General features: G+C 38.8%; 1 protein-coding gene across 1 annotated transcript; it reads right to left on the bottom strand.

Annotated features, from left to right (window-relative positions):
* Positions 1-14,860: 14,860 nt before the first annotated feature.
* On the bottom strand, positions 14,861-25,925 carry LOC137278219 (isocitrate dehydrogenase [NAD] subunit alpha, mitochondrial-like). Its single transcript, XM_067810434.1, has 11 exons — positions 25,835-25,925; positions 24,129-24,173; positions 23,378-23,461; positions 22,299-22,471; positions 21,436-21,565; positions 20,654-20,787; positions 20,140-20,242; positions 18,378-18,442; positions 18,177-18,258; positions 16,829-16,981; positions 14,861-16,065 (listed from the first exon to the last, which is right to left on the bottom strand). The coding sequence occupies exons 1-11, from the start codon at positions 25,880-25,882 to the stop codon at positions 15,982-15,984; spliced, it is 1,101 nt and encodes a 366-aa protein (XP_067666535.1). The 5' UTR covers positions 25,883-25,925; the 3' UTR covers positions 14,861-15,981.
* Positions 25,926-26,323: the final 398 nt, after the last annotated feature.

Below are 26,323 nucleotides of genomic sequence, written 5' to 3' on the forward strand. Positions count from 1 at the left end.
AGCGTGTGTAATTTTAATAACAGGCTTTCTCATAACTGTGTAGTTTAGAGATGACAAGAAGAAAACGAGTTAGGTTCCATTTACTGAATTATTCCATTTTTTGTAATGGAAGGATCTGTAACGCTAATATAATCACACACCCAAACCTCTTTTGGAGGCCCACGATGTATTTCTACCAGTGGTCTGCATTACTTCAAACAAGAAATGTGTCAACACGTGCTTGTTTTTATCCCTCGTTATTTTGTGAAAAAAACAAGGTGTGATTTTAAACACAGTTGTAAGTGATCGTATTTCCATTTTCTGTCGTTATCTTCGTGTTTAATATGTACTGCCCAAAACAAATGTGACGTCACATATGTCACGGATATTACACCTCTATATGAACATACAAATAAACATAGGCTGTTCTCTAATGGAATGTAATTATTATGACAATAACTGCAAACAGTGATAAGAACCACGAGTATGTAACCATAGCAACGCCACTCTTTGAAAAAAGAGTGCTGGACGACAAAACTTAAAGAGCCGTTTTCCCCCAGAAACCTATGAAACAGGCGCTTTGGGATCTCACTCCTGGGCAATGAGATAATGTGCACAGCATCAGTGGAGCAAAAACTAGAACAACCGAAAGAGTGAGTGAGTGAGTGAGTTTAGTTTTACGCCACACTCAGCAATATTCCAGCTATATGGCGGTGGTCTGTAAAATAATCGAGTCTGAACCAGACAATCCAGTGATCAACAACATGAGCATCGATCTGCGCAATTGGGAACCGATGACATGTGTCAACCAAGTCAGCAAGCCTGACCACCCGATCCCGTTAGTCGCCTCTTACGACAAGCATAGTCGCCTGTACAACCGAAAGAAGTTTATCTGACCTTTTTTTATTGCAAAACTGAGTTGCCTTGTTTATTGCAAACACCATGAATGTTGCGTCTTTAAAGCACTGTCGGAAATAGGAAAAAACCCTTTTTTAAACATATTTTTACAGTTTATGTAGTTGGTGTGTGAAAGTGTGAAACATCTACTAAGCAAAGCTCGGCCTAGCTATAGTTCCAGTGGTAGAGAGATGGGAAACTTGAAAAAGGACTTTACTGAGGAGAGATTAGTGCAGAATTAAGGAGGTAGGAGGGGTCGTCTAAAAGGAAAAACCAGGACGGTTGTAGCAGACGATTATTTGGGTCGGGCAGGGGGATAGAGATATCAGCTAATATATATACGTTAATCCCTTAGGGGAATTAAACTATGGAAGCACATGGCATGTCATAACAATGATATCCAGTCCTGTCGATCTTGAGACATATTCAACACACGAAAAAAACACAAAGTATCTCTGAGATGGCACCTTGTGGCAACAGGCAGCGCATGCATTTCATGCCAGGTGAGGTCACGGGTCCATCATCATACCTGGCTGAGCGACCCCATTGCCATCTATAGTCCGATCTGTTGTTTTCGGCGACTGGTCATATTTTTTCCCGATTCTGCGAGTAAACTTACGTTTCTTGGGATCCTCTTACACATCTCACTGAATATGCCCATTTAGGCCGAATTGAGTTAGTTCGGCATATGTTATTTGCAGTTGGGTAAATTTTAGGGATAGAGAGAAACAACCTGGAAACAGTTTCATTTTCTATTTCCGACAGTGCATTAGTGCCTCGTTGTGGTGAGGAACATGTATCGACTAGTGTATTATATAAGCGATTAAAGGCAGTGACAGTTTCTTAATAATGGGCAGGTGTTATTGTCAGATTCGAATTCAGGATTCAGCGCAATTCAGATTCAAATTCCAGATTTAAAGGAATTAGTTCTGATTGCTAACTGGTCAGCGCGATACTAACGGTGGTATTACACATGTATCCACTTCGACCTTCTCTCGGCCCAGTTCTAATTCATTGTTTGCACGTAAGTTCCTGATGGTCATTTAACAAAATAGTATGAAACCTCCCTTATACAAACACGCAGGATTGGTGGCGACACCATGTTTTCCATCAATATTATCTTTAGTTGCACGGTGAGGGATCTGGATGTGCACCGCCCTTATCTGTCAAGACAAGTTTGTTGTTTTACAGGAACATAATCTGAGGCTGGTATCACCCATAGTATGTCGGCAATCTGAGCATCAACAGAAAGTCATTGAAAGACGATACAGCCCGTCAACTTAACCCTTTGAGATGAAGCGGTGGAACAGCAGGGCACTGAAACTGCTTACGTGTATAGCCACGCGTGCTGCACCAAGAAAAAACCCCAAAACAAACAAAAAAGCAAAAGACTAATCACACCTTTACCCTTTTCGAAATCGGAAATCTGGGGGGTCTGTCTTTGTCCATGACCCAGTTCCCCAAACCGATCGAAGCGTTACAATTGTATTGGATTGCATAACGTTTCTCAGTGCTTTTCTTTAGAATAACAGACGCAAAGGAGAGATTATCTTTGGCCTGCACTTAAATGCATTTGAATCAGGATATTGCTGTTTCAGCAATTTTTAGTCGATTCAGCGGAATATCATATGAACGGAATCCACATGAACTCACATGCAGTCGACAGTGAAATACAAGGTTCCCGTTTGCATATGGATGGCCAAGTGGAAAGTTTTGCACGATAAGGGTTTCAGCACTGTCTGATTGAGCCATGTGAGAATTTGTCTTTCGACAATGGGAAGTACAAGGAAAAGCACAAATAAACTGTGTTCTTTATGATAGGTTCACCCTCCGGGACTATGGGACATGCTATATCGTCACTAGGATGCCTGTCAATGTTGTATATATACTTACAATCTATCTGTTGTGATTGCCTGTATTGTATGTGGTGTCTTGGGTGTCTCAGTCTGTTATGCAAATGTACTTCTGCTGTCGGACACGTTAAGGTCCCGGGGAGAATAAGCCTTAAGCAACCCATGTTTGCCATAAAAGGCGACTATGCTTGTCGTAAGAGTCGACTAACGGGATCGGGTGGTCAGGCCCGCTGACTTGGTTGACACATGTTATCGGTTCCCAATTGCGCAGATCAATGCTCATGTTGTTGATCACTGGATTGTCTGGTCCAAACTCGCTTATTTACAGACCACCGCCATATAGCTGGAATATTGCTGAGTGCGGCGTAAAACTAAACTAACTCCCTCACTACTTCTACAGTCGCTTCTATCCCGTTAACAATGAGTGTCACTGTAACAGAATTCTTCTTCTTCAAATAGCTCCTAACAGTGATACAACAGATCAGCACTGAAAGGCATTAAAACGCATGGGTAACATGTTCCTTTGCGTGTACGTATACGTGTGCGTGGGCGCGGGCGCGAGTGTGTGCATATGCAGGAGCCTATCAGCATATGCATGTCACATTTTACTTCCTCCAGTACATGTATGACAGCCCAACTCTGTTAACTAAGACCGACTATTCAACCACAACAACCCTAACTAATTTCTAGCGGTATATAATTGTCCACAGGACGTTCGACACCTCCAGAAACACCTCCAAAGTCCCCAAGCACATTTGCAGCAGTTCAGAGCAATGCAATTTAGAGAAAATCAACTTAAAGGCGCAAGTCAGCCTCAACGATAATTTTCCTTGGAGAGAAAACATGTCAATAGTAATTCAAATGTCGATATTCGAGCCCTACATGTCCTGGTTATATTGTCTTCAGTCCTCCATCGATCTGACACCAGTACCTCAAACAAAGCTGTGTGCAATTACAATATGAGTGAGTATGGTTTTACGCCGTTTTAGCTACACGGCGGGTCCGGGACACCAGAAATGGGCTTCACACACTATGGTGAGTGAGTGAATTTAGCTTTACGCCACACTCAGCAACATTCCAGCTATACGGCGGCGATCTGTAAATAATCGAGTCTGGGCCAGACAATCCAGTGATCAACAACATGAGCATCGATCTGCGCAATTGGGTACCGATGACATGTGTCAACCAAGTCAGCGGGCCTGACCACCCGATCCCTTTAGTCGCCTCTTACGACAAGCATAGTCGCCTTTTATGGCACGCATGTGTTGCTGAAGGCCTATTCTACTCCGGGACCTTCACAGGTCCACACACTGTAACCATGTTGGTAATCTATCCTGGGTTTTCAGCGTGACAAACCAACGTGTTAACCACTGTAGGCTACTCCACTGCTTCATAAGGATATGATTGAATAAAGGCTAGAATTTTCAAAATATACCAGAGAAATATGCATTCTTCGTCACCCGTGTGTTACAAACGCATGACAAATCTGAAGACTTGTGGTACAAACTTTTTCCAATAATTAGGTTCTTTTTGTTCCACTGGTTTATTGCATTGAGCGACGTTTCAGTGGTGATTCCTACACTGTTATCAAGTTTGCAGTGACTAGAAACATCGATCCACAATGAAACGTTGCTTTCTGCTATAAGCAAAATGTTGCTATACGTAAATAAAGTAAGCTTTGTGGATATATTGCGTTAACTCGCAATAGTGTTTGGTTTATACTGACTTACTGATTATGATATCTCAGATCTAGAGATAAGGTAAAGATTCGGAGCTACATTTTATCAGGGATAATCTACAGCAGGGATAGGTCACTCGCTGCTTTCTTTACCATTTGTACTAATTAACGTCTGCCTCGCCATGCTCCAAGGCACATATGGACTTGGTTCGTTCCCAGGGCAACTTCAGTTCTGTTTAACAGACCTTCAGCTAGTTTATTGTACCAGTCGGAATTTTACAATGAATGAATGAATTATAGTAAGAATTAAGAGCAAGGATATAAGGGAATGAATGAAAGAAATAGAGATAAAGAATAAAAGAAAAACTTATTTCAGGTATCTTATTGCAAGTGGGTAATGGATATTAACGAAATGATAAGTGGCACTGCCACACTCACCTCACAAACAGAAAATTTAAAACTATCACAAAGTGAATTTAATCAGCTGCTGAAAATAAACCGGGCTCGATCAATCTTAAATACTAAGCTCCCGCCATATTGGCTACACTGGTCACGTGACGAACTGAGGCATACGTTCAGGGGCGTTTCGGGGAGTTTCCTCTCCCTCTGTATATAGTCTCCCTGATTTTATACAACATAATTATGTGTTGTTAACATGATTTGTTTCTCTTAATAGGACGGGATGTCGTTATGGACACAAGCCACAAGCATTTAGTAAATCAGCATGTTTGTCACACAAATACAGCTACCGGAATTATATATTTGTGCATTAATATTTATAAATGTATATATCTATATATAAAATAATATTGAATATCGACTGGCAGCTTATACCTATGCACGGGGTATATATCTTTAACACATTCTGGGCTGCTTGGGGATCTCAGCAGTTTACAACAAAGAAGTTCTTCCTTAGCTGGAATCCAGTGGAGGGTTTTGAAGCACACCCCCGCAATCTCTCTGGATCCACCTATGCAAACTATATCGTTCTGTGTGTATAGGTATTTGATTAATATAGCATGCAAATAAACAATTGCTTTTGACCTGATCATAGTCAGAAATAATCTTCACCCGACATAACTACCGAAGCTGATGATGTTTTGCCTATCCTCCCTAGCTTTTTCGGTTTTCTTCGAGAATTGCAGATTATGGAGATCGACTTTTATATAAGATTTGGAGCAAAAATTTTATACAACATATGTGTTATTGGTCTCATTTGTTTCTCTTAATATACACACAGGAACGTTTCTATCCGTCGTGGAGAATCCCTATATGTGCGATTTCGGCATGAATACGGTGATGTAATACTAGCACGAGTGAATGGGCGTGGAGATTTACACATCTTAACAAAAACATTATAAAACATCACCTAAATCAGAAAGCCAAATAAACTACACACATGCTCTTCGTACTTTCGATAAAATCACGCATAGAAATTACGACATTACCCTGGTCAGAAATCCATCCTTTTCTCATTCATCTCTCTGTTCAATTCCAGTGTTTTTTAAAATTCTTTTAGAAAACAATGACTCAAATTGTCTTCTGGGACACATTGAAACTGCCGCATGTTTACCGTTGTCTCCTGCACATTGAAATCAGAGTTGTAGAGAAAGGCTGTGATTACGAAAAAACGTCAGCAATGGGGAGATGACTTAAGACAAACACACGACCCCATCAAAGAACAATGGCAGGACCATATTGCGACCCCCTTGCTTTACCCTCAATTGTTTTCTTGTACCAGAGGACAATGTTGTCGCCTGCAAATTTGTTCTTCGTGTCGAGGCATTTGCCGCAGGCAAAACAGAAATCTCTCCATCAACTATATCTGTAAACAAACTGGTCACAAAATCGAAGCTGTTTTCTTGGAATCTCTAAACGCTCACTTGTATGTGATGGAGAGCTTAAGACGTTCGTGGCTATATACAAATAACGTGTAGGAATACTAATATTACTTGCACACGAGATGTTTGATAGAACTGCTTTCATGTAATTCATAAATTATGTTATGGTGTCAGGTCTATTCAACATCTGGTCGAAGTACCAGCTAAAGCTAAAACTCGTCCTATATTAATTTTCGTGAAATTGTACAAATCGAAACTGTTTTCATAGTTACTCGTCATATATTTCCTACAATTATGAACTGAGCACCCGCCAGTGCATACCAAAACTTTGCCACTAAGTACAGCTTATACTTTTGACATACTATAGCCTATATCGCCTTTAACGTCACTTAATACGCCCGCACTCAAGCAACATTACGTCATATCCATGTATATATACACCTGACATCTACATATCTGCATGGTTAAGTCTGTGGTATGTGCAGTATGCATATCTATCTATATTATTATATGGAATGTGAACACGGGTGATTAACCTTGACTCTACTCTGGTCATAACAGATGACGTTGTCAGGCGCTTCATCTCTACCGGTCGTCTGCTGTCAAACTTTCTTTACTAACATATCCGTTCCTGTCAGTGCAGAAGATGGATTCATTTGTGTAACATCATAATCGATGTGTCTGTTCCGAAAGGATCCTTTCTCGTCTCTACTAGATTTTACAGCCACATCGAAAAGTAATCTCTGCATGGCATCTGCTTTGCTTGTTTTACAGCGCACTTCGCAGTTTTCTGGCTGTAAGGTGCCGGTAGAATTATCTTCAGAGGCTTTTTCATGTAAGAGGCAACTAAGAGCGGACAGATGGGTGATCAGGGCCACTGACTACGTTTACACATCGTATGCCAAGTTTGGATATCGCTGCATGTCGATGAGTGGATTGTCTTGTCCAGATTTTGCTATTTACAGACCACCCACATATTACTGAGGATGGCATTAAATAACAGCACGACACACACACACACACACACACACACACAAGAACGTGCACTGGCAATATACCTATGTATGTATACACATTGTGACGATGAGGATGCTGATGATATCAATCACTCATTGACCTGTTTTAGACAATATCATATAAACATAACTGTGCCAAAACCATTAAAGAAAAGCTTTGTGCTAGTAGTTGAAAAGGCTGTGTATATTATACATGTGCATATTACACTTATAGTATTCCCAGAAATTATTGAGAATCATGTTGCGTCATGTAACTCATTACGTTTATTAACTTCTGGCGTTTTACTTACATAAACATGTTAAAACATCATCGTTTTACAGTCTCAGTCTTGTTTTAGTACTTTGTTAGACCTCCTCGCTCAGCAATGCATGCCTGAATACGCCTAGGCACACTACCCATCAAAGTTTGTAGGTAATCGTGTGACAGGGTATCCCAATATTGGACCACCTCGGCCTTCATATCTTCAATATTTCTCAGTCCTTTTTGGTTTATTCTGTCCTTCATGACTCCCCACACATTCTCAATTGGGTTTAGGTCTGCGCTGTAACTGGGCCAGTCTAAAACTTGAACATTTTCGCCCGACAACCACTGTTTTGTGTAGCGCAGTGTGTTTTGGGTCATTATCATGCTGGAAAATCCAATCATCTTCATACAATGTTTGTGCTGTCGGAAGAAGGTGACCATTTAGAATGTCAACGTATCTTTCTTTTGTCAAGTTTCCCGTGAAAACACACAATGGCGTCACTCCGCGAGCCGATATGCCATCCCACATGTGAAACTTCGGGCTATGTTTTGGTCGCTGGTATATAGGTTTGACAGTATCTTTGGTCCAAATTTTCACACAATTAGGGAAAAGCCAAACAGAACCTTCATCCGAAAAGAAAACATTATCCCAATCTTGATTTTCATGAGCCCGACACCAGTTTAAACGTTTTTCCTTTTGTGCATCTTTCATCAACGGCGAGGGAATTCCACTTTTTTTCACCCAAGTAAGTCTCTGTAATTCCTGCCTAACTGTTTCATTGCATACCTGAGGACTTCCTCTGCTAATCATTTCATTACTGATGTTCTCAACACTTTTCAATTTGCCCCTACTCACAATCTGCCCAAGTCTTCGGCGATCCACAACACTGAATTTCCTAGGCCGACCTGCCCCTGCTTTGTGCTCTATCCCGGTTCCTGTTTGAATATTCTTCAAAGTTCTGTATACTGTAGACAGAGGAATACCATGTCTACAAGCTAACACTTTAGCATCAGCCTCACCCCTTTCAAAATCATCTAGAATGAGCTTTCTTTTCTCTTTTGCTGTAAATTCTCCCATGTCAACACAGGAAGCCGTCTGCTCAGACAAGGGAGATAACTCTTGACGTAATGAGCTGCCTTCTTAGCCTTCAAGAGTTGTCTCCCTTATTTAGTATGCTTAGTTCATAGTGAAAGCCCCTTTTCCAATCTTAGCATCATTAGAAAAAAAACAAAGATTTTCTCAATAATTTCTGGGAACACTGTACATTAGAATGTGGAAACGTGGAGAACATTTAACCTGATTGAACTCCTCAGTTGGTTTGGGACTGTAAGGCTAGTCTTGCACCAGTTCACCTGGTTATGTCCTAGGATAGGACTTGAACTTGGTGCATGGAATCAAGTGATAAACATCATGAGCATAGATCTATGCAAAAGGGATACCATGACATGTGTCAACCAAGTCAGCGGGCCTGACCACCCGATCCCTTTAGTCGCCTCTTACGACAAGCATAGTCGCCTTTTATGGCACGCATGTGTTGCTGAAGGCCTATTCTACTCCGGGACCTTCACAGGTCCACACACTGTAACCATGTTGGTAATCTATCCTGGGTTTTCAGCGTGACAAACCAACGTGTTAACCACTGTAGGCTACTCCACTGCTTCATAAGGATATGATTGAATAAAGGCTAGAATTTTCAAAATATACCAGAGAAATATGCATTCTTCGTCACCCGTGTGTTACAAACGCATGACAAATCTGAAGACTTGTGGTACAAACTTTTTCCAATAATTAGGTTCTTTTTGTTCCACTGGTTTATTGCATTGAGCGACGTTTCAGTGGTGATTCCTACACTGTTATCAAGTTTGCAGTGACTAGAAACATCGATCCACAATGAAACGTTGCTTTCTGCTATAAGCAAAATGTTGCTATACGTAAATAAAGTAAGCTTTGTGGATATATTGCGTTAACTCGCAATAGTGTTTGGTTTATACTGACTTACTGATTATGATATCTCAGATCTAGAGATAAGGTAAAGATTCGGAGCTACATTTTATCAGGGATAATCTACAGCAGGGATAGGTCACTCGCTGCTTTCTTTACCATTTGTACTAATTAACGTCTGCCTCGCCATGCTCCAAGGCACATATGGACTTGGTTCGTTCCCAGGGCAACTTCAGTTCTGTTTAACAGACCTTCAGCTAGTTTATTGTACCAGTCGGAATTTTACAATGAATGAATGAATTATAGTAAGAATTAAGAGCAAGGATATAAGGGAATGAATGAAAGAAATAGAGATAAAGAATAAAAGAAAAACTTATTTCAGGTATCTTATTGCAAGTGGGTAATGGATATTAACGAAATGATAAGTGGCACTGCCACACTCACCTCACAAACAGAAAATTTAAAACTATCACAAAGTGAATTTAATCAGCTGCTGAAAATAAACCGGGCTCGATCAATCTTAAATACTAAGCTCCCGCCATATTGGCTACACTGGTCACGTGACGAACTGAGGCATACGTTCAGGGGCGTTTCGGGGAGTTTCCTCTCCCTCTGTATATAGTCTCCCTGATTTTATACAACATAATTATGTGTTGTTAACATGATTTGTTTCTCTTAATAGGACGGGATGTCGTTATGGACACAAGCCACAAGCATTTAGTAAATCAGCATGTTTGTCACACAAATACAGCTACCGGAATTATATATTTGTGCATTAATATTTATAAATGTATATATCTATATATAAAATAATATTGAATATCGACTGGCAGCTTATACCTATGCACGGGGTATATATCTTTAACACATTCTGGGCTGCTTGGGGATCTCAGCAGTTTACAACAAAGAAGTTCTTCCTTAGCTGGAATCCAGTGGAGGGTTTTGAAGCACACCCCCGCAATCTCTCTGGATCCACCTATGCAAACTATATCGTTCTGTGTGTATAGGTATTTGATTAATATAGCATGCAAATAAACAATTGCTTTTGACCTGATCATAGTCAGAAATAATCTTCACCCGACATAACTACCGAAGCTGATGATGTTTTGCCTATCCTCCCTAGCTTTTTCGGTTTTCTTCGAGAATTGCAGATTATGGAGATCGACTTTTATATAAGATTTGGAGCAAAAATTTTATACAACATATGTGTTATTGGTCTCATTTGTTTCTCTTAATATACACACAGGAACGTTTCTATCCGTCGTGGAGAATCCCTATATGTGCGATTTCGGCATGAATACGGTGATGTAATACTAGCACGAGTGAATGGGCGTGGAGATTTACACATCTTAACAAAAACATTATAAAACATCACCTAAATCAGAAAGCCAAATAAACTACACACATGCTCTTCGTACTTTCGATAAAATCACGCATAGAAATTACGACATTACCCTGGTCAGAAATCCATCCTTTTCTCATTCATCTCTCTGTTCAATTCCAGTGTTTTTTAAAATTCTTTTAGAAAACAATGACTCAAATTGTCTTCTGGGACACATTGAAACTGCCGCATGTTTACCGTTGTCTCCTGCACATTGAAATCAGAGTTGTAGAGAAAGGCTGTGATTACGAAAAAACGTCAGCAATGGGGAGATGACTTAAGACAAACACACGACCCCATCAAAGAACAATGGCAGGACCATATTGCGACCCCCTTGCTTTACCCTCAATTGTTTTCTTGTACCAGAGGACAATGTTGTCGCCTGCAAATTTGTTCTTCGTGTCGAGGCATTTGCCGCAGGCAAAACAGAAATCTCTCCATCAACTATATCTGTAAACAAACTGGTCACAAAATCGAAGCTGTTTTCTTGGAATCTCTAAACGCTCACTTGTATGTGATGGAGAGCTTAAGACGTTCGTGGCTATATACAAATAACGTGTAGGAATACTAATATTACTTGCACACGAGATGTTTGATAGAACTGCTTTCATGTAATTCATAAATTATGTTATGGTGTCAGGTCTATTCAACATCTGGTCGAAGTACCAGCTAAAGCTAAAACTCGTCCTATATTAATTTTCGTGAAATTGTACAAATCGAAACTGTTTTCATAGTTACTCGTCATATATTTCCTACAATTATGAACTGAGCACCCGCCAGTGCATACCAAAACTTTGCCACTAAGTACAGCTTATACTTTTGACATACTATAGCCTATATCGCCTTTAACGTCACTTAATACGCCCGCACTCAAGCAACATTACGTCATATCCATGTATATATACACCTGACATCTACATATCTGCATGGTTAAGTCTGTGGTATGTGCAGTATGCATATCTATCTATATTATTATATGGAATGTGAACACGGGTGATTAACCTTGACTCTACTCTGGTCATAACAGATGACGTTGTCAGGCGCTTCATCTCTACCGGTCGTCTGCTGTCAAACTTTCTTTACTAACATATCCGTTCCTGTCAGTGCAGAAGATGGATTCATTTGTGTAACATCATAATCGATGTGTCTGTTCCGAAAGGATCCTTTCTCGTCTCTACTAGATTTTACAGCCACATCGAAAAGTAATCTCTGCATGGCATCTGCTTTGCTTGTTTTACAGCGCACTTCGCAGTTTTCTGGCTGTAAGGTGCCGGTAGAATTATCTTCAGAGGCTTTTTCATGTAAGAGGCAACTAAGAGCGGACAGATGGGTGATCAGGGCCACTGACTACGTTTACACATCGTATGCCAAGTTTGGATATCGCTGCATGTCGATGAGTGGATTGTCTTGTCCAGATTTTGCTATTTACAGACCACCCACATATTACTGAGGATGGCATTAAATAACAGCACGACACACACACACACACACACACACACACAAGAACGTGCACTGGCAATATACCTATGTATGTATACACATTGTGACGATGAGGATGCTGATGATATCAATCACTCATTGACCTGTTTTAGACAATATCATATAAACATAACTGTGCCAAAACCATTAAAGAAAAGCTTTGTGCTAGTAGTTGAAAAGGCTGTGTATATTATACATGTGCATATTACACTTATAGTATTCCCAGAAATTATTGAGAATCATGTTGCGTCATGTAACTCATTACGTTTATTAACTTCTGGCGTTTTACTTACATAAACATGTTAAAACATCATCGTTTTACAGTCTCAGTCTTGTTTTAGTACTTTGTTAGACCTCCTCGCTCAGCAATGCATGCCTGAATACGCCTAGGCACACTACCCATCAAAGTTTGTAGGTAATCGTGTGACAGGGTATCCCAATATTGGACCACCTCGGCCTTCATATCTTCAATATTTCTCAGTCCTTTTTGGTTTATTCTGTCCTTCATGACTCCCCACACATTCTCAATTGGGTTTAGGTCTGCGCTGTAACTGGGCCAGTCTAAAACTTGAACATTTTCGCCCGACAACCACTGTTTTGTGTAGCGCAGTGTGTTTTGGGTCATTATCATGCTGGAAAATCCAATCATCTTCATACAATGTTTGTGCTGTCGGAAGAAGGTGACCATTTAGAATGTCAACGTATCTTTCTTTTGTCAAGTTTCCCGTGAAAACACACAATGGCGTCACTCCGCGAGCCGATATGCCATCCCACATGTGAAACTTCGGGCTATGTTTTGGTCGCTGGTATATAGGTTTGACAGTATCTTTGGTCCAAATTTTCACACAATTAGGGAAAAGCCAAACAGAACCTTCATCCGAAAAGAAAACATTATCCCAATCTTGATTTTCATGAGCCCGACACCAGTTTAAACGTTTTTCCTTTTGTGCATCTTTCATCAACGGCGAGGGAATTCCACTTTTTTTCACCCAAGTAAGTCTCTGTAATTCCTGCCTAACTGTTTCATTGCATACCTGAGGACTTCCTCTGCTAATCATTTCATTACTGATGTTCTCAACACTTTTCAATTTGCCCCTACTCACAATCTGCCCAAGTCTTCGGCGATCCACAACACTGAATTTCCTAGGCCGACCTGCCCCTGCTTTGTGCTCTATCCCGGTTCCTGTTTGAATATTCTTCAAAGTTCTGTATACTGTAGACAGAGGAATACCATGTCTACAAGCTAACACTTTAGCATCAGCCTCACCCCTTTCAAAATCATCTAGAATGAGCTTTCTTTTCTCTTTTGCTGTAAATTCTCCCATGTCAACACAGGAAGCCGTCTGCTCAGACAAGGGAGATAACTCTTGACGTAATGAGCTGCCTTCTTAGCCTTCAAGAGTTGTCTCCCTTATTTAGTATGCTTAGTTCATAGTGAAAGCCCCTTTTCCAATCTTAGCATCATTAGAAAAAAAAACAAAGATTTTCTCAATAATTTCTGGGAACACTGTACATTAGAATGTGGAAACGTGGAGAACATTTAACCTGATTGAACTCCTCAGTTGGTTTGGGACTGTAAGGCTAGTCTTGCACCAGTTCACCTGGTTATGTCCTAGGATAGGACTTGAACTTGGTGCATGGAATCAAGTGATAAACATCATGAGCATAGATCTATGCAAAAGGGATACCATGGCATGTGTCAACCAAGTCAGCGAGCCTCCCACCCCCAATCTGTTTAGTTTAGCTGTCTCTTATGACAAGCAAGGGTTGCTGAAAATTAATTCTACCTTGGATTTTAACAGATCAGAAATACTGTAAAGTGCAAAACAAAATTCTCATGCAAGATAACAGCTATCGGTGTATATGGGACTACAATATAACCAAATCTGTGCTATGGGCAGTGTCAAATTGTCAACTGTTATCATGGCCAGCTGTTGGACTTCCACAATGAAAACAAATACAAAGCATGTGGATGAGCATGGTCGTATTTGTCAATGATACATAACTCATCTACTGCGGTGATGGACATGTTGTAATAACAAATGCTGCTGGAAATAAACCACTGTGACTGGTCACTCTATTTGTAAGGGCACAAATAAATGAACAAATGTTTCTTTCATGTGAAGTATATTGATAAGAAATTGTTTGGGGTCACTGCAATAAACTACTTCATGGTAGTGTTCCTTGTTTATTCTCAGATTTTCTCCAACAGTGCTATTCAAAGCTAGTTATGAAAACTGGAAAATATTAAATGAATGCTTGAATTTTCCTGTATTCCTTAATTTGTTTCCCTGAGTATATATCTAATTAACCTCTGCAGTCTTGTGTACACCCAGAAGTCCAGAAAGCTCCATACTTTCACACAAAGGTGAAGATATGGATTTAGCTGTAGTGGCTGGATTGGCTGGTTCCCACCTGTCACACTTGTGTTACACACACAAACAGATATATATCTATATCTATCTGTTTTGTGTGTGTAAACACTTGCCTGCATTACTGCACTTTTACAATCCTACCCAGCCTGTTTTCACAAACAAACCACTACAAAGCTCATGACAATTCATTTTATTGTTAACAATATTATGCTAATATACATCTACGCTTGATCAGTTGAAGATATATAACAACTATACACACAACATAAAGGTCAAACACAACTGTAATGGGACAGTTGCTTCAGTAATCTCATGGTTCTATACTCTAGCATGGCACACTCACTACACAAGGGGCTGTTGACAAATCACAAACTGGATGTTTATCTGTGCTCAATCCACATGTGCCAGAGAAAAACCAGCATACGAATTATAAGTTCATGCATCTTTGTGGATCCGTGCAACAGCCTCTCTCTCAGTAAATTACACATCTATGCCCAGTATCTGAAATATGCTGGAGTTGAGATAAGGCAGTTCTACACTGTAGCCGTAACAAAATCTGGCTACATCATGATATGGTCAACATGATCCAAGGAACACACAATTCAGAGCAGAACAACCTATGTCACATATTACAGAAGTATCAGCTGAAGCTGAGAGAAAGAGAGCTTGGATTGTTCCAGTCTGCAGTGAAAAGTTCAACAAATTGTCTAAGAATGATTTTCTGAGTTTGTTCCAAAATATGTTCTTATGAAGACAAGCATTTTCCCAACCTCTATCAGCCTGTTATCCTGTGGCTGATGGAGGTAAAAAAGGAAATACCATTTGAAATAAACCTTCACAAATATGATAGAAGTATATTGATTTCCATATATACTCATTCAACACTGCCACAATAACAAGGTGTGTATTGCAGAAAAGAAAATGCCCCAAATCGTATATAAACATATAATGTTCAAATTGCAAACATACTGTGTATTAAATAACACTCATAAAGTTTGTAAATTTTGAATTATCATTTTCATGTCTAACACACATGGCCACCTGACATACATATGTATATGAAGGATCTCAATTCCCATCAGACAGATTACACCTTTAACAAATGCCACATAGGAAACGCTCACAGGTGTCGATGACATTACAAGATTTTGAACCATACACATCTGTAAGTGTAACTTTCAATTTCAAAGCAAAATGAAAAAAAAATGTATATATAAAATAAATAACAAAGAAAAGTTAAACAAGGGAAAATTGAGATTGTAATTTGTGCTGTACATGAGCTTCCAAAGCCTGATCTTATGATGAGCTCTCCACCCTGCGACAGATTTCTTTTGTGAAGTCAGAGCATGTGGCATTTCCACCTAAGTCTCCTGTCAGCACCTTGGGGACAAAACAAACATGTTATTTAGTATAGTAAGGTATAGTACACCACTGAATTGACAAGTAACATACATGACATCAATCTACGTCCCAAACACTTGAGTCCACCTGTACAAAGCTGTACTTTCACTGAATTTTCAGCATATCTAAATCTTTGTATATGGTGTAGTGCATAATTTTCATGATGTTTCAAGATAAAATGAAACTTGTGACATAAAATAAACGAGAAGTTGTCATCCATAATACTTGTCTGTTACTTGAATTACAACTTGTAAATGTCTCTCAAGAACCTCAAAAAGAAACTTAACAAATCATAGGTTTCGGACAGATGACAAACGGGACAGACTGTAATATGAACTAGGCATGCACTTTATGTTATCATGGATTATACACTCACATCAACTGGAAATTTTATATGAATGATAATGCACTTGAAGAAAAAAACTGTCTCCCTAAGAAAATACTAAATACCTCCTCAATGTGATTACTGAATTAGTGAACACTATTTGATGGCGTATGCTGACACGTATACAACAGCTAGAGTGAAACAGCCTGTGGGGGACACATATGTATGAACAACACAATGATAGTCATTAAGTTATCACTAACTTGTCAGCTTAACATTGATGATAGGGGTTTCGGTTTTCATATTTTAAACAGAATAAAAACAGCATAATCCCTAATCAGATGCACACATTAACTTTTACGGAAAAGAGTGTGTTGATAAATCTTAAACCTATGGAATACTGTGACATTGACATACCCTTCCTTCACTGATGACCTCAAGAGCAGCCTTCTCTATCCTACGAGCATGTTCTCCAAGGCCCATGTGTCGCAACATCATCACTGCGCTGAGTAGCAGGGCTGTGGGGTTGGCCTTGTCCTCCCCAGCAATGTCTGGAGCTGTGCCGTGAACCTGCCATTACGATTAACACAGAGTCTTTAGACATAGGAACTGTTTCACGTCATGACGAAACATTCATTTGGAAAAGGAAAAGGATAGCATGATCTGACCGATCAAGCCCCCCCAGAACCCAGAAAAATAACACATGCAGAGCAATCGTCCTTGGTCTCCTTCCTGTGGTTGGTTGGCTGGTTTGTTGTTTGTGCCGCATACAGCAATATTCCAGCTATTTTGCAGCACTCCGTAAATAATCGAGACTTCACCAGACAATGTAGTGATCATCAGCATGAACATGGATCTACTCAGGATATGATGACATGTGTCAACCGATCCCGGTAGTTGCCTCTTACAACAAGCATGGGTTACTGAGGATCAGTTCTAACCTGGATCTTCACGGTAACCAAATATATAAGGAGTGAAAAAATAGGGGATCACATGAAAAGACAAGTGTTCCCTCATGTTTTTTTCCCGGTTTCTTTTCAAGCATTGTGGACAAGACAAGACTTTGTATTGCATGGCTTGTGAAGAAACCAGTTAAAAAAAATAATAAAGGAACACTTGTCTTTTCATGTGATCCCTCACTTTTTTCCTTCAGCTCATAATACTAAAGATATTTTACAACATTACTACAGGTATATAACCTCAGTAGGTCAATAGACTTGTGATTTTCAATAAATTATACAGAATCATATTAAACCAATCAATTCATTAATTTTCAATATCTGGCTGTATGAGAATATTTTGCATATTTTGTTCTGTGCAGCTAAATCAGCAAATTAAGGGGACTGAGTATTTTTGATGGCCACTTTATTGCATTTATTGCATAGAGTGATGCTTTGGTGTACATTCTTGCACAATAACAAACTATATGATCCTTTGCAATAAAAAAAAAAGTTGTTATTTATACATAGATAATCTCACCCAAGTGTCTACTGATATCAAACATATCAATACGAGTTGATAAAGTAACAAATAAACAAGGCTTGCAGAGGATAATTTCATCAATATCAACGAGTGTTGATAATCATAACAAGTGATAAGTCCTGTGGAACAATCTTGGATGATAAAGTCATATGTCTCGTTATTGACACATCATGTTCTCGAATGGAGATCAAACAATTAATAACATAATGATTATTGAAACTACCATACCCTAATGTAAATTTTTCAGTTTGAAAATTGATAACTGATGATAACACAAACTCACTGATTCAAAAATAGCTCCCTCTGATCCAATGTTTCCACTTGGTGTGACTCCAAGGCCACCGATAAGGCCTGCACACAAGTCACTGGAAGTATAATGAGAGTTTTCATGTAAAAAGACATATATTTCATCTCATTTCAGAGTCCTTTATTATAATCTTTGCTGTCTATTGCATTGATTGGATGGATTGAAATCTCTCCTTACCTCAAAATATCACCATACAAATTTGGCATAACCAGGACATCAAATTGTGTTGGATCCTGGACCATCTGTAATGAAGAGGATCATAGTATGATGAAATCTTTTGCTATAAGATACCATTGTCAGTGTTCATGATGAATAAGAGAGACCTGATGGATTTTCAAACTTGTCAACTTTGTCAGAGTTCCACCCGTAACCCATCTCCCCCAAACCAAAATTATGAACTGTCATGCATATAACATACTAAAATATACAGTCAGTAAAGTTTACAAGGTCTACAAAACAATACATGGGTCTCAATAGCAGCTGGTCTTGTATTCAGCTTCAGGAATCAAATGGGAGTCAGTATTCTTCATCGCAATATGCAAGCTATTATATCTTACACGTTACAAATGAAACTTGCAATGTACCACTACTGACCACCCTAACAAATCAAGCAAATTTATGAACACATCTGTCTCACAACTGTACCTACACATATTTGGATAGGTGCAATGCAAAATCAGTGAGATGTGCGTGCATTCGTTGAGGAAAGTTGCCCTTTGATGCATCACCACCTGTTCTCAGTCAGGTTGGAACATGCACTGGTGGTGGGATTTTGAAATAATTAAAAAAAATATGAACTCGAATTTCTTGTTTTACTTGTACATTGTATACACTTACATTGAAAGTCTTCTGAATGGTTCACTGTACTATGGGTATAACACGGGTCAGATGTAAAGGAGAAAACAAGCCTCCAAGGTTTTTATAGACAATGTAACCAGAGGTCTTACATTGTCTACCAAAACTGAGAAGTGTTTTCTTTAACATATATGAGCCTGAAGTGAGCTTCTCATTATATATTAGGTCATCTCTTGTTTTCCCAGAATAACCGCATTTGAGGTTTTTGTTTTGGAGGGACAGGTTTTACTTTTCGCTAGAAAGTTCGCTTCCCAGGTTTTACTATTCGTTAGTAAGACCTCTTCCCAGGTTTTACTTTTCCTAACTTTATATGAACATCAACATTGAAATGATACAATGTGAAATCAATTGAATAATATCCTTTGAGATTACGCTCAAAGTACAAATGTTTCCCTTGGCGAGATTGGAACTGCAACTCTCAGATTCATAGGCAGATGCTCTACTGCCGATGAAGGAGGTGGGGTTAAATTATCTACTTATACTTCGTGTCATTAAATTGATTTTACGTGTGTCTCAGTTATTGTTATGCAGCTTCATTAAATGATCATCTACATTGAAACTATCCATCACTGATGGTATTTCCTTCCCCTGGAAGGCAGGCTTTCACCTATACATATACCATCATGATGGATAATCGCAGCATATTTTACATAAGCAGCATGTATCTGATTCAGTTTTACCAGTCTAACTGTATTACATGTTCCAGAGTGAGAAAGGACAGAGGAAAAACATAGAACAACCATTATTATATACGAGTAAGTGAGTGAATGAGTGAGTGAGTGAAGTTCTACGCCACACTCAGCAAATATTCCACCTATATGGCGGCAGTCTGTAAATAATCAAGTCTGGACCTGACAATTCAGTGGTCAACAACATAAGCATCGATCTGTGGCAATCAAGTCAGCGAGCCTGACCACCAGATCCAGTTGGTCTCCTCGTATGACAAGCACACTTGGCTTTTATGGCAAGCATGGGTTGCTGAAGGCCTATATCTACCCCGGGACCTTCATGGGTCCATTATTATACATGCTTGTGGACGACAATATCTGTGATTCCTAAAACACTGAGAAACTGAAACACATACATTAAGGCAAACTGTATCCAAGTACATTTCAGAAAACTTGATATCTCTGTTTTTCTCTGCTACCTCTCGACAGCATTTCAAAAACAAACCATCTGACATTCTCCTGAAAAAAAGAAGGAAATTAGGAGTTGAATCATCACTATTCAGCTTGTCCATTAGCTTGATTTTCAAAAATCAAACTATATTACTTTCGTAATTCAAATAAACTTTATACATGTATGTATTTATTCACTAACATCTACTGTAATACCCCAAATTTGATAAAACTAAACCTATTCACTACTTCATTCTACTTTGTAACCCTTTTCATTAAATATAGTGACTGAAATATTACATCAAGATGCTCAACTCCCCCTCCCCACCACCCATGCTCATATGTTTACCCTAACCACAACTCAACTTCTGCTGATCCAAAATGTTCTGACTCCACTTTCAAGACAAACATTTCTTATGTTCAAATGCATGATTGCTGTAATTCCGATAAAAATCATAATATAAATTTGCATCAACTTACATGATGTTGGCTTTGTGGACTGCTGTGACCGTGCTGCGATCATTTTCGCGGGCAAACTTGAAGGCATACTCAGCCACCCTCTTGGACGCTTGTTCTGTGATAAGTTTGATGCTCTGTACAACTCCATCAACAATCTAATAAAAAAAACAAACCAAACCAAAACATAAAAACATCACTGTAATTAACATTGCTAATGTCAAGAACATCAACAATTGATCAAATCAGTTCCTTCTCAAAGCACACAACCCTTTCAAGTACACAACTGAATGTAATAAGGGAGACAACTCCTTAGATTTTGAACATGTATACATTGCAAACAGGACAAAGCTGTCAGGTCAAAACAGGAATGGGATAATTCATGACCATCCCTGGTACATTTATAATGCCTCACAAAGCTATCAGTAGGCTACCTGATGTGCACAGAATATTTCAGTTAATGCAACAATTTAATCCTTTGCCTGTTTGTCATCATGTCACCTTTTTTCCACTTGTAAACATGTCACATGAAACAATATTATATTTTCTACATAAAACTTACTGAAATCATTGTATCATAAACATATTGTGAGATTTTTTGTGTAACATGATGTTTATTCTTGACTGCACTACAGAGATACGATGTATGGACCGGACTGTAACCAGTGTGTTGCCCAAGTCCTGCATGCATCCAATACCCTTACAGATACCACTATCCGTACATTTTATTCACAGTGTGAATCTTCACAAACATGTGAGTTATAAGGAGAAAATGAAAGGAAGTAGAAAGCTACTCAATCACTTACAACATGCTCAATGCCACTGTACTCTCCCTCAGTGTTTTCTCTGATGGTCACAATGTCGACATCATCATAGGGTGTCTTGAACCCCTCAATAGAGCGACACGGTCTCACATTAGCATACAGACTGAAGGCTCTGAAACAAAGTCAATTACTGAATAGGCAACCATCACTTAAATCAAAGGAACTGCTTACAAGTATGAACCTGGGATTAAAAATTGCAAGTGGAAATAATGAGAACCCCATAACCAAAAAAATTTGATGGCATTATTGTAAATAGAAAGAACTAATTAAAACAATGGCTTACAAAAATACAAATCAACCAAATTGGGGAGAGTGAGGGAGTGAGACTTTAAACCCTTTTCGTTATATACCTGCAATATCACAATAGGGGACACTAGAATTGTGCATCACAGATAGTGCCCAAGTGCGGAATCAAACCTGGATCTTCAGCATGACAAGTGGACAGTATAATAACCAATAGGTTTCTCCACTGTCCCAACAAATTTGGAATGAAGTTGAAATCAAAAACTGTTCTTATGACACATGTTTACTGAAGTAATCTATTTGATGATAAGCAAAAAATGATCATCTACATGTATATGGTGGATGCATGCAAATAAAGTATAAAATATTTGTTTCATTTCAATATATTCCAGAAGACATCTGAACTGGACATGGGTAGATTGGGGCAGTTGTGAAAGACAGAACAAACTATGCCTATAACCATCAGACGATGTGTGATACATGTTTAGGTCTATTTTGACAAACAGTTGTGAGACTGACATTAAGACATGTATAGGTCATATGGAACACTGATGAATTCAGGTAAATGTCATACACTGTTAAGAAGCATTAGCCTAACTTACTTCCGAAGTGCCAAGTTAAGTGACTGGTGCCCCTTTCCAATGGGTGTAGCAAGTGGTCCTTTGAGTCCAACCTTCGTTTTGCCCATTGATTCGAAGATCTTTTGGGGAAGGTGGAACCTGCCATCAGGTCCCTTCACTGGCGTAACATCTACCTCCTCCCAGTCTACTGGGGCCTATCAAGAATGAAAAGAAAGTGAAGCAGACTGTCACGTTAGCAATACAAGCTAAACATATATCCTGAGCGGGCTATTAAAGATTAAAGGAGGTTTAAATACAGCTGTAACCACGGCCCATTTACACAGAGCAATCTTAGTTGAGGATGAAAACTTTTATGGATAGACAACTTCTTTCTTGCATTGGATGCGACCTTTTGGTGTAGATTCTCATCCTCATTGTACCAACTTCTAAAATCCCACATTAGAATCTTAGTTACAGTCAATCGTAGGCCCCTACAATCAAATTTACAATCACTATACAATTGTCCTAATCCACCTGCACGGATTGCAATCTTAAATAAAATCAAACTCTTAAACCTTGGAGGTAGAAATTACTCAAACTCAACTCTTGTCTACAGTTGTCTGCAAGTGTGCATAGGATGCTGCACAAATAAAACGTGGAACTAGTTACTGCATGCAACACAACACCGCCCTAAATTGCATCTTGCATGCTAAAAAACCCTCAAAACAACTTGACCCGAGCTTACTGAACTGTGAATCTGGGGGTCACTAGGTAATAATGTTTGGGGGTGGGGTGGGTGATTCAAGGCTTGTGAAACGTGACACACATAACCTGGTTTATAAGAACTCTAGCCAAAGTTTTATGTTAAAGTGAAGAATTTTAAACTCATAGTCCAACTTTGCGTGTTTAGCTAGACAGAATAAAAATGTTAGTAACATGAATAAGTGTAGAAAAAAATACAGATGTTAAAAAAACCCATAATTATATGGGGCTGATTTTAGCATCGATATTCCAGGTTTTGATTTATGATATAGCTGGTATTTTGCTGTCTGTGGTGATGAACATTCAATGTAATTATGGATATAGAGGTGAGATCATATACTGACTGTTCAAGGACTTACCCCTGATGAAGCAAAGATTTGCTTCACAGAATCAGAGATTTCTGGTCCTATGCCATCTCCTGGGATGAGTGTCACAGTTTGAACCTTGCAATAAATTGAACTCTGGTTATAACAATGGAAACAATGCATCAGCACTTACAAGCAATCTCTAATGTACAAGAGTAATATCTCTTGATATGAAATATATAAACACATTATGTTCAAGGCTTAATGCTCTGAGGCTTGCTTGGGAGATCTACAATTATTTCAGTGAGTGTTGATATATTGCATATCAATGATACAAACGAGGAATTCTACTTACCATCCAGAATCATTCTTTTCATAAATCACAGAGAATAATGAATAAAACAGTGTCTTGTGTGACATACATATGTGCCCCAAAAATAAATCTTGCATGTGAACCTACCTCATCTTCTGCTATTATTCATGAAACTAATGAATAATTTGTGCACATAATCAAATCAATAGTGGTAACCTGACGGATAAATCAGTGACAGCTGTTGCGGATTATCCCTAGTTAAAGGCCGACTCTGCTTGACATTCAGACTCATTTACACAGTCTATTTGTCCCTACTGAACCAAACATTGTTCAAACTGTTCTAATGATTCAAAAGAGCTAAGACTGTATTAACTCAAGAGAAGTTAAAGCTTACACAAAAATGCTACCACTACTGCTGATGTAAAGATAGGAGATTCATACATTATAATTATTAATCATAAATTAAATGGTAGAAAGGAAATTCACACATACCTGGCTGGAAAAATGTTTCAACCCAGTGGTGTTTTGAAATATGCTCTGCAAACAAAGATACATTGTTATCAGTGGCGTAGCTGTGTCATAGCCATTGATATATAAAGATAGTGCCATTTAAACATGTACACATCCCTAAACAAAGCATAATTCATTCTACCAAATAAATTCCTGAGGCCTGTAATTGTACCTGACATTGACTGATTACTTACTTGAATGATTCTCTCTATTCACGACATCCAAAGGACTTACTGTATACAAACTTAGAGAAAATGGGGCTGTAGAAATGGTAACAACACACACAAGCACAAAGTAACCATGGTTTCAGTATTTCACTGAACTTTACTAATACATATGTCATACAATGTTTTCATGTTCTTCAAGCTGCTTCCAGAGCTTCAGAAAAGAGGTACATGTAATCAGTTTGAAAAATGCTATATTAACCTACAACCAATATGCCCTTCGTAAATAATTTTCGTTTATACTACTGACATACAATCTGCAGCTTTATCCACTGGTCTGAAGCTTAACTTAACACCACCTTCTTATGGTCCATTAGGGATCAGGCAGTCCATATGCCAAGATTACTACATGCTGAAAATAATCCCAACCTACAAGTTCAGGGTGTGAGTGGTTTCTGGGCTCTTTGAATCTGGATATCCACTTCTTTGACATCAAGCACATCTTATTTTTCAACCTTAATTCCACACTCCATGAAGTTAACATTGTAGGGATATTGTAAATATTTACAATGTTTGATGAAAACGTAATTGTTGAACCCTTTCTAAACATGTCATCATGTTTTTAATACAACACCTGTATGCAGAGATTTGAAGAGTGAAATTGTAGAAATGAGTTCTGTATCTGAACTGCTTGTTTGTGAGGTATTTTAGGCCACTATCGGCATCACCTCAGTGCCCTAATAAAGACCAGGGCCATTAGGAAATGATGAAACCCACAAACATGAACTTGGAGCTAACAAATGATAAATCACTCGTACAAGAAGCAACATCCTGATTAAAAATTTGTGCTAACATGTACAGTCATGTGACTGACAACCCTTTCCATTCAATTTTACCATATAAATTCGACAGAGTGAATAAACATGAATTTGTTCCGAAAATGCAACTCAAAGAAATATTTCCTTTCAGAAATACGTAAACTGTAAACCAGGATATTTAATCATGTTTTCAACAGGCTATATATTACTCCCAAGGACAGTGGAAATGCAGGCAATTGAATGATTGATTTGACTTCATTACTTTGAAATATGTGAGTATGAACATGTACAATGTTGGAGTTATCTTAAACAACATGGAATATCAGAATATTTAGAAAAGGCTTTTACTTTTCACATTAGATCTAATAGTGTATACCTCAACCTGTTGATTTGAGTCACTTGTGGCGTAATTTTTGGCTGCAGATGTTTAAGTGATTCTGCTACATGAGAAAAGTGAAACAAAACTCTACGTCGATTCATGTACTGAACTTCTGACTCCCCAAACCGGTTATAACATCTGACCATCCACGTGAGATACATGTGCTTGTTGACATTGCGTCGTCTGCAAGAAAACCATTTCAAGATCACTGACATTGTGGATACGACGGAGATATTAAAACGCAGTAAAGAGACATTAGACCCGTCAATATAATGCTCTTTGTTCCCATGTTCTTCTTCTTAAACAAAAATTCACAAAAAAACTTACAGTGGATGGCTTAGCACAGAAGAGCGACCGTAACACTTTGCCGGCCATTATGTTGACCTTGACGACCTTGGGAAGATTGTGACGTCATATCCTTTTGTGGACTTCCGCCGATATTATACGTCCGCTTTTTCCCATTGTTGTCAAAGCTAAGTAGAGTACTTTCTCTTGATCAAAGGACCACCAATACGTTAAGGCTATTTTGTGTGTCTTAGTGTGTACGTGCGCGCGAGCGTGTGTGTATACATCAGCTACTAAGGATCAGAATCACCCCATACCTATGGCTATAAATGTTACTACGCATACGATATTAGTTACACAGTAGTGATGACTGTCACTGAGCTCGGATGGTGTTCATTTGTATTCTAGGATTGTTTTATTTACTCCCACAACCGCGGCAGACATTCACTTGTAGCATGTACAATGTTCATGAAACATTTAATATTACTTTTTTAGTTATCATGTCAGGCCCCAAATGACGCGATGGTTTCC

This window comes from Haliotis asinina, chromosome 3 (genome assembly GCF_037392515.1).
Source record: "Haliotis asinina isolate JCU_RB_2024 chromosome 3, JCU_Hal_asi_v2, whole genome shotgun sequence".
Classification (NCBI taxonomy): Eukaryota; Metazoa; Mollusca; class Gastropoda; order Lepetellida; family Haliotidae; genus Haliotis; species Haliotis asinina.